This window comes from Thunnus maccoyii, chromosome 6, assembly GCF_910596095.1.
Source record: "Thunnus maccoyii chromosome 6, fThuMac1.1, whole genome shotgun sequence".
Lineage (NCBI taxonomy): Eukaryota > Metazoa > Chordata > Actinopteri > Scombriformes > Scombridae > Thunnus > Thunnus maccoyii.
The window spans coordinates 24,176,483-24,192,584 of record NC_056538.1 but is presented as its reverse complement, the minus strand read 5'-3'; the positions used below and the strand labels follow the sequence as shown (position 1 = coordinate 24,192,584).

General features: G+C 38.5%; 1 protein-coding gene across 2 annotated transcripts; it reads left to right on the top strand.

The window, feature by feature from the left end:
* The first annotated feature begins 4 nt into the window (after positions 1–4).
* On the top strand, positions 5–11,579 carry camkk1b (calcium/calmodulin-dependent protein kinase kinase 1, alpha b). 2 transcript variants are annotated; one of them, XM_042415339.1, is made up of 18 exons: positions 5–89; positions 1,080–1,309; positions 3,545–3,877; positions 3,972–4,019; positions 4,110–4,163; positions 4,256–4,307; positions 4,414–4,547; positions 5,215–5,251; positions 5,349–5,370; positions 5,517–5,605; positions 6,106–6,305; positions 6,485–6,538; positions 6,636–6,709; positions 7,159–7,246; positions 7,341–7,469; positions 8,101–8,204; positions 10,854–10,904; positions 11,261–11,579. In XM_042415339.1, the coding sequence occupies exons 3-18, from the start codon at positions 3,623–3,625 to the stop codon at positions 11,340–11,342; spliced, it is 1,473 nt and encodes a 490-aa protein (XP_042271273.1). In that variant the 5' UTR covers positions 5–89; positions 1,080–1,309; positions 3,545–3,622; the 3' UTR covers positions 11,343–11,579. The 2 variants fall into 2 exon arrangements, with proteins under 2 accessions (XP_042271273.1, XP_042271274.1); XM_042415340.1 differs by having other exon boundaries at positions 12–89; positions 1,020–1,309.
* Positions 11,580–16,102: the final 4,523 nt, after the last annotated feature.

Below are 16,102 nucleotides of genomic sequence, written 5' to 3'. Positions count from 1 at the left end.
GGAAACCGCGGTTTTATACGACAACGGCGCACTCGACACAAATGACCTTAAAAAAATGACACTGTTTGGCGACATCACATGAATTTGAGGTAAGATAAAGATGTGTTTTTAAGTTAATTGCTAGCTATTTGTTTTAGCTTTACACAATCAAACAAAATTGTAACAATTATACCGCATGTTTTTGTGTGTGGCCTATTCTATCAATTTTTTGAGCTTCAAGGCAGATTGAAACACTGATTTAATGGTTGTTTGTGTGAAGTGTCTGCTGCACTAGAACATGTTGCACAGCCTGGAAATAATTCATTAAAAGAATTGAATTTTCTCCCCCAAAAAATCAAAATGCTAACTGACATGAAATGCATCTTTAATTTAGGCAATTTTGGACAGCAGGTTCCAATATTGACAACAAAAATCAGCCTAGTAGAGCTGTTGAAATATTCAATCGTTAAGAAATAATCTTTACATTTTTCAAATCACTCTTACAGTCTGCATCGATTTTCTTTTAAATGCCTCAAATAAGAGTTTGAAACAACAAAAACGTGCAACAGCCTACACGTTTATAGCCTTGCAAGGTACTGTGGTTGCAATCTATTTAAATTTAGCCTGTGCAGATCGAGTGTATCAGGCCTGTTACCTTTGCATGTAGTCAAAGCATAATTCTCCTCATGTTTAAGGATGTTATTCCTACTCTGCAGATAAGAGGCTTAAACCAGCTCCCACAGGGTACATGAGGGCTTATGAAAATATATAAGAAAATTACATGTGATAATGTGTACGTTACATACATATTGCAGAATTAATGCTGCTCTGCCATTGATGAGAGTACAACCACCTATTTACTATATGTGCATATCAGAAAATGTTATATGCAGTGATTAAAGGAGAGTAAAATAAAAACATTATAAAACATTTTTCAGTCTATGTAAATACAGTATATGGTGATTGTCTCATACAAGCTAACAAAAGTATGTTGTTGACATCCTGTTACTACCACTGTGGGCTTTTCTCCTCCTTTACAGACTCCAGATCATCCTAATGTCCTGTGTGTGTGTGTGTGTGTGTGTGTGTGTCCTGTCCAGACCAGGATGACGCCTGTCAACACAGCCCACTATCCAGGTGACCACTGCGGGCCTCCCTCAGAATAACCCTGCCTCGGCTATATGTGGCCTCAGTTAATCCTTAAGACGGTCTCTCCCTGCTCATCAGTGAAAGTCCTGCACTGAGACACACACCAGTTTCTCCTCCTGAGAGCGGCGGGGCAACATGCAGATTAACCGCACCAGCCCTCAACACAGGACACCAGCGCTTTGTAAGTAAAGCAAATAATTTACCTCATAGTTCAGCTTACACAGAATTGTATTTGTGTCAGAAGGGTTCAGATGAGAGTCAGGCTAAGATATCTTAACTAAGAAATGTTTTTCTGTTTCAAGAATCATGTTTTACAGGTTTACATGTTGCTTTTTTTCCTCATCTTGCACAAACTGTAGCAGCCTTAAAACATACATAACATGCACAACAAACATAGTGGTGTGAATCTGCTCTGAATGTTCAAGCTTTCTACTGTGTTGCATAAGAAGCTCTGTGTTGTATTTTAGGAAACAGTGAGTCCTGCTCATAAGGATCCTAGTGTCAGAGGGTGACATTGCTCATTTCCTGTGTTTGTTTTTATTTATGTTACCCACAATTCTTATCTGAGGCTTGTTCCAACTGTTAAAGGAAACTCAGGACAAGAGAACAGTAGTTGTTTTTTTCAAGCAGCAGTTTGGGGGCCAAGAGGCTCAAACGCAGAAGGAAATAAACAGATTGTTAATATGATGAATATTATTTTTAATTTGATTTGATCTTTATTTAATCTGGCAGTCTCATTGAGCTTAAGATCTCTTTTCCAAGAGAGACCTGAGGACAAGAAACACTCATAAGACAAGAACACAACCAGCAGACAGAAACAACACAACAAACAAGGAATAAATAAAAAACAATACATGAATCATAAAAAACATCAGATAATCAAGCTTTAAACTCTCCAAAGTGAATGTAAGACTCAAGTTTTAGGGCAGTTTGCAGTTCATTCCTTTTAAAATTCAATTTAATGATGGTAGTACAAGTGACCTCTAATACTATTAAAAAGAATAAGTAAGATTAAATCAATGTTGTTTATATAATCCGAAATCACAAATTTGCCTCAAAGAGACCTTTTTACAGCAGACGTTGACTTGGCTTCGCAGAAAAAGCAGAGATAATACTAATAACATGAAAGACGACTTTATTCTATTTATGTGAGCCAGTCCATGGATACATGCTGACTCATCGGAATCATTTACTTGCTTAATGGAACAGAGCCATCGTTAATGTTATTAGTTACGCTTGGACCTTTCCTGCGATGAGTCAAAATGTCTGCTGTGAAAAAGGCCTGATCAGCACAAGTTTGCTAGTCATTCAAGAAGAGGTTCTACTGATAAATAAAACAAGAGTATCCGAATTAATCCACTGAATGTAAAGTTGAAAAATCAACAATGTATTGAATGTTAATGGTGTTATTAGAACATAAACGAGTAGGCTACTCCAAAAATAGGAATAAAAGATGATAAAAATCAATGCAGCAGAATCAGAGATATCATCTTTTTTATTCCATGCATTCTTCTTCCTTTGTCAAAACCTGTCACCTACATTACCCACAATGCAACTCAACTACATTCTCTCAACTATGCAGGTTCAGGTGTTTTATGCTAGAAGGGCTAGCTTTAAGCAGAGATGAGTAGCGGGCCACAGAGGTCTGGTAAACTCACTTCTTTCTGGTTCTTTACATCCTGATTTTTTTTTCCTTTTCAAATTTGAAGTCTTCAGCCTTGACTGACACTGACCTAAGTGACATCAGTTGAGGCAATTTATGAGATTTTGCACAGCTCTCTCTGGAGTCCCAAAAGGCTTTATACAACTTTTTTTATGCAGTAGCATTTCCTAAGACAGACTTTGATGTGTAAAATTGGTGGAGTAACAGAACAGAAACTTGTAATTCTGTGACAAAGAGGAATTTCTCTTATTATGTAACAGACAAAGTTTCTTGAATCTTATAAAATATTAAAGGACTATACTACTTGTGTTTTTTAAGTTTTGACCCATTAACTACAAATTGTTTATACTTTTCCATACCATACATTTTTAGATTGACTTCTTATCTTCTACCCAGCCACTGATTTTCATTCATGCAGTATGGTATGAAGATCCGCTTGCAAGAGTTGACACCTGCTTGGGAGCGTTTTCTCTCAAATCAACTTGACATCCAAGATATGAGTCAGCTTCTAAGAAGCTATGCATCTGCAAGCTATAGTGTCAGAAAAACAAACAATAAGCATATTTGAATTTTGTTTCTTGAACAAAAAAGGTTGCTGTTCTGTTGGTGACTGTCAGGGTTTTAGAGTCTGGATTTTGAAGCACTTCAACAGCAACATAGAAGAACAGTACAACATGATAAAAACATACATTTGACAAAAAGAAAGTCAGCTTAACTAACCAAGTCTCACATCTCTGCTTCCACACCTCTCAGCGCAGTGATGCATCCTCAGGTGCTTTCACCAAGCCAGCTCTGGGACGTTCAGCTGTGAGTGGACGAGAACAAACCACCATGAGCGCCGACACCGTCTGCAGGGCAGAAATGGATTCGGAGCACCACGCCGAACTGGATGACTTGGTGGCAGCCATGAATGTGGCTGCCAACCGTGTGACCCCGCCTAATGGCTACAGGTCGGGTGCTCCGAGGGCCACCAGCTCTCACAGAGCTCGCCTCTCTGACAGGAAGATGTCGCTGCAGGAGCGAGGGAGCCGCATTTCTCGGCAGCCGACCATTGAGACCAAACGTGTGTCCATCACAGACGCTGATGTGAGGAGTCTTAAACTGACAGAGCTGGATTTTTGACGTAATTTGTTACTAATTAGATGCTTTACTGATTGAATTCCCCCTGTAATTTCTGCAGGACTGTGTCCAGCTCAACCAGTATAAGCTGAAGAATGAGATTGGAAAGGTGATTAATAAGCATCATCCAGTAATTTAGGGGACACAGAGAGGATGTCAAAGGAATTTAAAATACACCTTTCTTCTTTTTACACCCCAGGGTTCATATGGAGTGGTGAAATTAGCTTATAATGAAGATTCTGAACAGTATTATGTAAGTTGAATCTTATATTTTGTGCATTCAAGGTCAAAGTGTTTGCATGTTAGTTTGTCGTCATAATCGTTCCCTTTATCTCATTTATTCAGGCAATGAAAGTTGTTTCAAAGAAGAAGCTGATGAGGCAGTGCGGATTTTTACGTGAGTGAAATTTCCATGACTCAGATCTGTCCATTCCTGTGCTGTTGGTAGTGATATGTTTTCTGATTTCTTATCCGTCTGTGTGTGTTTGTTTGTGTAATTTCAGGCCGCCTGCCTCCTCAAGGATCAAACTCCCAGCAGGATCCGTTCCCTAAGGCCATGTTGCCCCTGGAGAGAGTCTACAAGGAGATCGCAATCCTGAAGAAACTGTACCATCATAATGTGGTGAAACTAGTGGAGGTCAGACATGTCCTGCATTACTACACACTAGTTTATTTCAGTGATTACAGTGGAATCAGACTGATTAATGGTGACAACAGAGGAGTTGAACTTAAAAAAACAATTTTGCTGCAGTTTGCGGGTCCCATGAAAGGACTTTGAGTAAATTTCCACTGTAGTTTGGCATGTTTCTGTATGACATAAGATAGAGATTGGGATTAAACAAACTACACAAAGAAAAAAAGGTTTGTTTTGATATATTCATGTGCTAAAAAATATATTTTAGTCTGTATAACAAGGTGTGGGTGTATAACAAAAGCAGAAAAATTCAACCAAAGACATGTGAAAAGAAAATGAATTGTTTTGTTTTTGAAATGTTTTAATTTATTGTGGCTGATTAGACCTAGGTAGGAGGAGCACTAAATGTACTAATATGAATGATAAAGATGTTTCACACAAATCACAGGAGAGTGAAAAAGTGTCAGTCAGGCACAGCTTGAACACACCTACACAGTCCTGAGAATCAGCAAAAATAACTGATAACACCTGTGTGAGTTCATGAGCTATACAACCCACAAAAGCATCTCATGTTACAGTTACAATTACATCTACAATAAAATAATAAATAATTGGACTATATATATTTTTGTAAAATGAGGCAGAGTATGCGATTTCTAATGTTCTTCAGGTGCTTGATGATCCTGATGAAGATGGACTTCACATGGGTAGGGTTTCATGTATTCTTTTCACAGTAGTTGGATTTATCTCCTAACGTTTCAATACAGAGTCAATGTCATTTAATTCTGATTATTTGTCCTCAAGCCTTCGAATTGGTGCCGAAAGGGTATGTTTATTGTGCACATTAATGTCTGCTGTCAAGCTCCCAAGTAGAGACCGGTTTGACATGAATAAAGTCGTAACTGGTTCTATGAAATTTAATATATCGATTTAATTTTTTTCTTTTTTTTCTCCACTTCTCCTATTGATCAGACCAGTGATGGAGGTGCCTACAGACAACCCTTTCACAGAGGAGCAGGCTCGCTTTTACTTTCGAGACATCGTCCTGGGAATAGAGTATTGTAAGTTTTACTGATAAGATATTTTATATAGAGTCAAAACATTTCATGTACTCATAACCTTTGCTTTATTCAAAGTCATAAAGCTTGTGATTACACTCAAATCAAATCTGCTCACTGGTTTGTTAAAGCCATTACATGTAGAAAATCTCCAACTTTGGTGCCCCGAACAAGCTGAAAGCGGCATCTCTTTCCACACATACTGGTTTTTAAAAGTCAAAATAATATAGCTAGTTTTGCTTGTGTATGTTGTTTAATTTAAAATCTGCAATTGAATTGAAAAATTACAACTCTCTCACTGGCTATTATCACAGTTATTATTATTTAAAACATCTTCAACCTTTTGCACTGTTAAAGACATAAAAAAGATCATTTCAGTATCATCGGTATGTTGATTTTTTTTCATAATATTGGTACAATTATGCCAATTATACCAAATTATCATATTAGCTGATCAGCAGACATTCATCACGTTGGCATCTCTGCATTTCTGCTTTGTCCAGTGCACTACCACAAGATCATCCACAGAGACATTAAACCTTCCAACCTGCTGCTGGGGGACGACGGTCATGTCAAGATCGCAGACTTTGGAGTGAGCAACGAGTTTGAGGGGTCAGACGCCCTCCTGTCGAGCACGGCAGGGACGCCGGCCTTCATGGCCCCTGAGACGATGACTGAACACGAGCAGAGCTTCAGCGGAAAGGTGGGATGAAACTTGTTGTGTTGGTCAGCTGGAAAACAGACTGTGTTAATCACTGAATATGACTCATCATATCAGACTGTGTTTAATTGCAAGACATTATCAAGAAATTATGTCCTAACGCCTACTGTGAGCGTCTCAGTAATGACACAGTCCTGATAATTACCGTGTTTGTTTACCAGGCATTAGACGTGTGGGCGATGGGAGTCACACTATACTGTTTTGTCTTTGGGAAGGTAAGCAAGTTCTCAGCACAATTCGCACTGAATAAAAAGACAGTCAAACACAACATTTTAATATTGAAATCATTTCCTTGTGATTGTCCCATTGCAGTGCCCTTTTTATGATGAATATATCGTTTCTCTGCACAACAAGATCAAGAACAAACCTGTGGAGTTTCCAGAAATGTAAGAAACATTTAGACAGCAGGCATGGCTCATAACAATTAGATTAACTTGCTTTGTTTGCATGTTTCCTCAGTATAGGTCCAAACTAAGGTCTCTTCATACAGTGTATGACTACTTAGTGTAGTGTAAGTTTTTCTCTAGACAGACAATTTTGGCAACAAGTGACCAGTTTTTTACAGATATTTTTCTTGATTTGAGAGAAAACAGTGATGAACTGAAGCAGAAGACTTATAAACAACAGGTGTTCACTTGTTTGTTAGTGGGAAGACATTAATACTGGGAAATATATCACATGTTTTTAGTCTATTGACTGACTTGTGTGTGTTTCTTTCAGTCTCCTTTTTTGATACTCATGATGACACATTGCATCTGTCCATGCTGCCATAAGTCTTTCTTTTTTAAAGAGGCAGACAAACTGTTTGTTACTTTATGTTTTTTCTGTCTCACAGGCCACCGATAAGTACAGAACTGAAGGAGCTCATTGAAAGGATGTTGGATAAAAACCCTGAAACAAGAATCACCATCCCTGAAATTAAGGTGGCTGGTAAAGAAAAAAATTAATAGAAACAACAGATTATGTGTCCACAATTCTTTCATGATGGAAGTGTTGTTTTATGTTTCGCTGTCACAGCTCCATCCGTGGGTGACAGAGAACGGCTCAAATCCTCTCCCTCTGGAGGAGGAGCACTGCACGGCGGTGGAGGTCACAGAGGAGGAGGTGCAGAACAGCGTAAAACTCATCCCCAGCCTCTCTACTGTGGTGAGTCGCAAGGACTGCTCCATGTGTTGACATTATTTAACACTATAGAGGCCATGTCGCCTCCCACTGAAATATTTAATTATCAGATTTACATTTACTCCTTTAGACCTTCTCTTAAAATCCATTTCCCTCTGAGATCCTATGATTTCCATTTCATACTTAAACAACTTGCTCAGAGACTAACTTTTATGTCACAACCATTAACATCTACCAAACTCTCAAGACATAGAGGTGCATTTAACAAAGAAAGGTGCACAATTATAAAGTCATAATGAGTCGGTGCGGCAGGCAGGACAATAACAAACACAGGATGACACAGATGTGCTTCACAGATGACACAAAAATGCAATTTTTTCGATCATATTGCCTTTAAAGTTGTGAAATTGCAATAGTTATATATGACAGGATAGATGACTTATCTGTGATGTACTGGTATTCTCAGGACTACAAACTATGAAGTAACCGCTCAAAAAACAGCTTTCCAGAAAATTATAGTGTGATTATTTAAAGGGATTTCATATAAAATTTGGCCTTTTTTAAGTGTACACTTTGTTGCGGAGAATTAGCTGATAGTATGATAATGTTGTTTGTTTGTTTATTTCATCGTGACTCTCTCTGATGTCCGCTGCAGATTGTGGTGAAGTCCATGCTGAGGAAGCGGTCTTTCAGTAATCCCTTTGAGTGTCAGGTCAGACGGGCAGAGAGGTCCATGTCTGCCCCTGGAGGTCTTCTTACGTAAGTAGCCTACTCTGCAAATCCTGCCTGCTCTGCTCTGCCAAACTGCCAGCTCTGCGATTAGGCCTCTAACAAAACAAAGCAGCAAGCAGATGCTTGGATAAAAATAGATTCAGTTGGTTACATATATGTGTGGAGAGTGTCTCTCATATTAACTATATTACATAGCATAAGACAAGTCTAATATACCACCATATCTGAACCACTAATCTTTGAATACTGACTGTAGTTCTTATGGTGTGTATTTGTTTTGTTTTAGTCCATAAATTAGCAGCCCGCGCAGGCAGATAAAAGTATTTCTCCTCTCCTGATAAGCTAAATGGAAGCCCCTGCGGCAGCAGTAATGGCTGCGCTGCTTTTGTTTTCCATTAACAAGCCAGTCCCCTCTGTGGGGGGCCGCTGGCACAGCTAATTACACCTCCATGGGAAGAGATGTGGCACTGCAGCTACATCCTCCTCCACACTAACCCAGTCACCACCAGTACAGTGTACAACGCCGCAGTCTCCCACACAGTTAAATCTGTGGAGAGAGAGAGTTTGGATCAGGCTGTCTGTCTATCTGACACATGTGATGTGTAAATGGTGAAATCATGTCAAGGCTGATGGTGAGATTGAGGTGATAAATATATGTTGAAGGTCTATTAGAGTGGCTGAGAGAGGATGCTGTATATTTTACAGTTTGAAAGGTGTAGTTTGGCTCTTCAGTTTAATAAGAAGATCTAAATTGTTAAATTTGATCTTCTTGGAGGGATGATGTGGCAGTTTGTTCCAGTGTTTAAATATTACACTTATGTGTCTACTTTATTAGCAATAGTTTTATTAAAGTTTACACTTTCTATTCAGATTTGATCTCTGATCCGTTTTGGCAGAAGTTGGAGGTGGTAGTCATGAAATATTGTGAATATAAATAAATGCAGACGAAATATAAAATATTACCATGAAATTGTAAAACAATCCAGTAAATAAATAAAACTCATCCTCATGAATCATTATTTAATCAGGCTTCTTTTCATGATATGTTGTATTTAATTCCAGTATTCTTTATTTCAAAATGTCTTTTTTCCAAATAGTTATGTAATTGGTTTTCTGTAACAACCAATCACACAACTGTTTCAGTCCTGTTTGTCTTGTTTGACAAAGACTTTGTGACAAAAGTGTAAAAGTGTCATTTTAGAATAAAAACTATGGGAATTTTTAAAAAAAAGCGTTGTTGTGAAAAGAAGGTAGGGATGAAATAGTGTAGCTACAATAATTAGCTGAGCTTTAAAATGTATTGGATTGTTTCCCAATTTCATGTTAATATTACATATTTGTTCTGTATTCATTCATATGACTATCTATTTCATAAGATTTTATTTGTCAAGTTATTTTTAACACTTTGGGTCTCTATATGTTCTGGAATAATAAACCAATAACCAATAAACCAATAATAAACCAATTGGCCTGATGGAGGCACTGTAATAATATTTACAGATTACAGAAGTTTAAAATTTCAAACTTTGAAGCTCTAAGGAATAGTTTGACATTTTCATAAATACACACATTTGCTTTGTTGGCGAGAGATGAGAAGATTGATACCAGTCTCAGCTTTGTCCTTTAAATATGAAGCTACAGCCAGCAGTAGATTAGCTTAGCTTAGCATAAAGAGCAATTTACGGTTTTTAATCACCACTGAGATCACAAATTGTCATTTTCGTGTCAGTTTTGGTAAGGATTGATCGAGACTCACTCATGGTCGGTTAGTCGCACAAAAATAGACAACAGCACTGTATGCCGTTTCACTAGCATCGCAGACAACATGCAGTTTGATTGCCTGAGTTTGGTTGAATCTCAATTTGGTACCATCTCAGAACGGCCATCCGCTGGAGCTTCGACAGCTCTGCACACCACTGATCCCACCTGTCAGCCAACAAGTTCATTAGTGGTATGATGTTATACTGTGTTAAAATAAATTAAAATGTTCAGTCTCCTTGCTGGTTTTTCTGACACATTCAGAATCATTACCACTTTTGCAGTTAGCATTGTCATTAACTGTGTGTGCTTGTAAAATTTATATTTTAAAGACTCGTTATTATGGATTTTGTATTTCTCTGTAATGTAGCACAGTGTTGACGATGTTACTTAAAAAATATTTCTAAACCCTGAAGCTCAAACCATTTCCTGATGCCCCACAAAATATATATTTAAATAATGAAATGAATATCATAAACATGTGACTAGTCGACTAATGGCTTGAACTAACAACTACTAGTTGACGAGGAAATTCTTTGGTTGGGGGTAACCCAAGGATTTTGTTATATTTGGGTAGAACCAGGCTAGCTGTTTCCCCGTTTCCAGTCTGTATGCTAAGCTAAGCTAACCAACTGCTGGCTCCAGCTTCATATTTAACTGTCTATTAGATTGGTACCAATCTTCTCATCTAACTCTAACTTCTTTGCGCAAAAACGCAGAGAAGCGTATTTCCCTAAATGTTGGGCTATTCTTTTAAACCACCCCAGTCCTGCTATAATCAAATCAAATTTGGAGCAAAGTGACATCGTCACTGTCGAGCCCAACATTGTTTATTGTTTATTGTTTATCATTAATGGTGTTGCTAGCGGACAGCGCATAAAGTCTGGCCTTTTATACACAATCTCCTCTTTCTTGCAGTGACTCTTGGGGCTTAATAGGGTCTTCGCCTCATCTTCATCCTTCCTTGAGGTAAATATTTCAGGAGCGTTTAGGTTGAGCTTGTATGTTTCATACTCAGCTCAGCTCACCAGTTGTTTGTTAAACCTTAAGAGGATTTAAGAGGGACAAGACAACACAGAGCTCTCAACAACGAGCTGTACCCAAAATAAATGGACACACACAGCTGAGTGCTTTGTGCTCCTGTCTCTCATGTGTCCTCTTGAGGTTGATGTGTATGAAAAGTGATGAGCTGTGCTGTGGAGGACATGTATTCTATGACATTTTTAGTCTAGTGTTACCCGCACCCCGCTCCGCCTCCTCCTCCTTCTCATCTGCAATCTCACTTAGTAGCTTCGACAACATGATCGAGCGTTTGTCGCCCACAGGAAAGTCAGCAACGAGGGGAGCAGAGACGGAGAGCTGGAGGACCTGTACGAAGATGATACATTTACAGAGTGTACGGATTAAACAGATGTATCATGAACACAGATTAAAAGAAGAAGAGACCGTTCATTTTGTACCTTTCTTTACATCTCTTTCCTAATTTGTTGCTTTTGCTTCATACTTGCTACGCTTACATGCTTGCATATTTTCTCACTTTAGTGCAGAAGATTGTGATACAGTAATTTTGTGATATACTCAATATAGAAAAGACGGGTAGAAACGCACGTATGCATTCAATAAAAGACATGATTACACATGAGATTAGATTTTTGTCTGTTCACTCTGCTTGTCTGCTGTCGTGTGCATATTTAAATTCAGTAAGGCATGATTGATGAATGAATTCTTGAATGTAATGTAATTTACTAATATTGGATTGTGTTAAAAATGTAAATATGCTTTATAATGAAGATATTTTTACATTTTCCTACAGCTGTTGAAGATAATAAAAGATGACATTGAAACGTTGACTTTAATTGATTGTAAATAAAAAGCTGTGGAGTTCTTTTGTGTGTAATATATATATACATATATATATATTACATGATGGTTTTGTAGTGTTGAATGTAAAACACTAGATGGCAGTCTCAGTTACGTATCCAGAAACAGTACGTCTGCTTTTTCCAAAGTAACAGCATGTAAAAATGTACAAATTCACACTCCAACATCACCATGTATTGAAGACAAATCTTCAAAAACACCCTGCAGCCAGCTGCTGTAGCCTGAATTCATTTTTAGATCTGACTCATTTCAATATCAAGACTCATTTCAGTATCAAGGCACTTCATTCTCCATACCAGTAGAGGGCAGCATTGTTCTGTCAGTAAGGGGATCACCTTTAAACCAGCAGACCCATGTTTGAGCCCATGTGACAGCAATAATCCACCCTGTTGAGGTTCCACTGAACAAGCTGCAAAGACCCTGATCTTACAGATTTCTCCTTTCAGGATTCGTCTGAAATTTCACACAATTTACTTAGATTTTCCTACTGGATGAGGAAATATGAGTATAATTGTGCAGCTTATACTTGCCTACCTAGTTCAGTAAATATGTGGTGACAGCACTTTATCATATTAATAAACAGACACACTATTATGAGGGAATTTCTATGCTCTTGTTCACTTAAATTTATTGTAGGTGGTGAATTACAAAAGCACAGTACAGCTCTCACGGGTGAAGTGGATAACCGTGTTGGAAATCATTTATTTGCAGTATGTTTTCTACCTGAAGATTACTGATCTTTACTGTAAGATTTTAAAAAATTTTCTCATATATTTCCTGGAAAATATGAGAATTGTATTTTGAGGATTCTATTGAAAACCCCATCCGTATAGGGCACCTTTTATACATATTTCAGTAAATGCATACTGTATCCCAACACTGCTCTCTTCTCCTCTTTGATTGTGCAGCAAAAATAGAGCGTTCAGTTCCGATGATATAAGGAGGAGGCATGATGCTGCAGAATGTAAAATCCCTGAGCAGGAGTGCCACTGCCACTCACCATCTCAGCATTACTGTCCCCGAACAATCCTGATCAGAGCTAATTTCAGGTTCATCAGATTGAGCCGTGGACCCACCGTTGGATTTATTGAGGTAGAGTGGGCCTGAATGTTTTTCTGGAGGTGTGTAGTAGGTGGAACAATATCTCTGATGGTCTAAGAACAGTTCAGTATGGAAAATGGAAAAACAATGGCAAGAAACAGAAAAGCTGCGGTATGGTTTTTAATTTTTTTTTAATTTTATTTTAGTATTTAGCTGGTACAGGATAAAACTGTGTGACAGGTGGTGAAGAGAAACAGAACAAGTGGTAAAGGATACTTTAGTAAAGGAGAAGTTGTTTTATAGAGGTTAAATTGTGCAGCTGGTAGAATACCAAAAGTTTAACTCCACATTCACCACATCCACCTGAAAGTATCAGAGGTAAAATTAAATTAAACTGGGGTGCAAAATATAAATTGGAATAGAGAATCGTGATCAAAGATACCATCCATAACATAAAATATTCACATTAAAGACCAAGTAAGTTAGAACAATTTAGTCATATGATGGATATGGATGATATTTGATAGCATGTGTTTAGGATTTGTTTACTAGTAGGCCTGCATGTATTGTCAACAATGTTAGCAGCTCTGTGAGGCTGTACTTATGTACAGCAGTGCTTTGAGCTAAATGCTAACATGATCTAGCATGTTGATGTCTAGCAGGTATTATGTGCTCACCTTCTTAGTTTAGCATGTTAGCAAGCTAACATCTACTAGTTAAACACAAAGTGCAGCTGAGGCTGATGGGTATGTCATTAGTTTGCAGGTATTACTGAATAAATTGAAAATTTGACCTGCTGGTAGTGCTAGAGTAGTAGTAGTTAATTGTAATTTTTGCCCAAATGAACATTGAAACAGGTTTTTCTTGCTGTAATCATTCCTCCTGTTCATACTGACCATTAGAAGATCCCTTCATAATGCACTTATATGTAAGTGATGGGGGCCCAAAATCCACAGTCCTCCTTCTGTGCAAAAATGTATTTAGAGTTTATTTAGAGCTGATATGAAGCTGCATCCAAATTGGTCAAATCAAGTCAATATCTTTCACAGTTACTAGACTCACAGGTCAGTTACAGTCATTTTAGTGCCAGATTCTCTCTCTTTTAGCTACTATCCCTCCACTGCAGCTGAACAGGGAAACGCTGTCCATTGAGACTCAAAGAGGGATTTTTTTTACTTAAAGAACTGTAACTGTGGAAGATATCCATGTTATTTGACTAACTCAGACTGCTGAAGCCTCATAATATCTTCAGATAAACTTTTAAGCTTTATATGAAAGCTCGGTATGTGCACATTCAATCATTATTACTGTCTGATCAGTTAAAGTCACATGTTTATCTCTATCACACATCCTGTATCCTTGAGCATCCTATAGCCTCCAATAAAATACAGTCTTTAAGATGGTTTAGATTATGAAATTCGTCAACACTCATGTCACATTCTCTGTGCCAGCTGCTCCTTAAATACATTAAAATACAGATAAAAACAACTCTTTAGCCCCTGCAAGCGTTCATGAGACCATTTGTATTCCTGCAGTCAGCCCATTTTCTGTCGCTGCAGTTATGTGAAGACCAAAGAGGAGTGTTTCAGAGCAAAGATTTCTGTGGAAACTGTTGCCATGCAACAGCACAATACTGCGCTCATACAGAGTAGTAACTTCACTGTATGACTGCTCTTTTTCTACAGCTCCCTGCCTGCACGAGTAATGTAATGCTCTATTCTATTCTATTTCTTTCTATTCTATTCTATGCTACTGTATGTCTAAATACATAGTAAGGTCTTTATTTTTGGGGCCGTAACTGTGGTGTCATTGTTCCATCAATGGGCAGGGGAAACTTTGCGTCTGGTTCCACACCCAAACTCAGTTTCCACACTCAGAGCCAGCTGTAGTTCAGCCTCAGCTATTTAGCTAAACACTGACCCTTGGCTCTTACTGTTAACCCTCTATTCTTGTCGCCACGCCGCGTTTCACCCCTCCAGCCTCAGCCGACTCCACGTCACCGGCCCTTCTCTCTCTCTCTCTCTCTCTCTCTCTCTCTCTCTCTCTCTCTCTCTCTCTCTCTCTGTGCCCGCGATCCACCACGAGTGACCCCACTGGCCTGCTGTCAACTCAATTGTACATCCCCCTGGGCTGCAAAGTGCAGAAAGGTTTTTCTTTTTTTTTTTCTTCTCCTATCCTGTCCTGTTGGGAATCCCCTGTGCCCACATATATAATGAGTCACCAGCTCAGATATCAGGCAGACCCACAAACATGAGGGGTATAGCCTAATTTTTTCAACCAGTTGGCACCTGAGGAGCTAACTGTAAAACAAAGCATGAGTGGCTAGATGTTGTGTTAAGGTAGAAGAACACACAGACACCTCACATTGATGAACAGCAGCATAAACAACACTGGTTTCAAGAGTGAGCCTGCCAGAAAAAGCTGGAAAAACAGACCATGAAATGCAAGAAAAACAGCTTAATAATGATGAATCTTCTATCTAAATCCAGCGTTAACAGATAATCAACAATACCCAAAGTCTTCATGTCACATTTAAATCATTATCAGTTAATTATCACATTGTGAGCCTGTCTGGAGTGGGAGTTAAGACTTCCAAAATAGATATTACATATAATTTGCTGCCTCACACCGCTGCTTGTCAGACAGGTGATGTGATGTGATGTGATATCATTTCATTCTCACTTTCTTTTTTTTTTTTTTTTTTTTTGTCCTCTGGTAGACTATGGTGACATCCATGACAAACATGACTCTGAACTAAAAACGGAGGATAACATGTCAGCTGAAATAAGAAATCACTCTCTAATACAGATGCAGCTAAATATAGCCCAACATTAGGCGTTAACTGTTTCACTGTGTGTGGCCTCCTCCGAACCCCCCACACCCCCCACCCCATCCCCCTGGTCAGCTCACTGTCAGTCAGAGGGGGTCACACAGATAGGTGACCTCCTCTGACAGTGATCTGACTGCAGAGGATCTTCCGACTGTACGACTGTCAGACGCAGCGAAAAAGTTACTTTCCCATCATCACTGTTAATATTAGAACAACACAAGAACAGTCATGAAGTTATAAACTATTAAAGACGTTTAATGGTGTTGAATGATGCCATTTGAAGAAATTAAATGATCATCAATTTTTCATATCTGGGCCTGTATATCATGCTTCATGGGCTACTTGGAAGAACAGACAAAAGGGAAAATGACAGAAAAATACCTGCAAACATCAGCATTTAAACAAATAAATCCTG

What these genes read in the sequence shown, in the direction of transcription:
- camkk1b (XM_042415339.1), top strand. Translation starts at nt 3,623, where the DNA reads ATGAGCGCCGACACCGTCTGCAGGGCAGAAATGGATTCGGAGCACCAC. An exon ending in GAGGCAGTGCGGATTTTTAC is followed by an intron (nt 4,308 to 4,413) that starts GTGAGTGAAATT and finishes GTGTAATTTCAG; the next exon opens with GCCGCCTGCCTCCTCAAGGA. An exon ending in GCCCCTGGAGGTCTTCTTAC is followed by an intron (nt 8,205 to 10,853) that starts GTAAGTAGCCTA and finishes TCTTTCTTGCAG; the next exon opens with TGACTCTTGGGGCTTAATAG.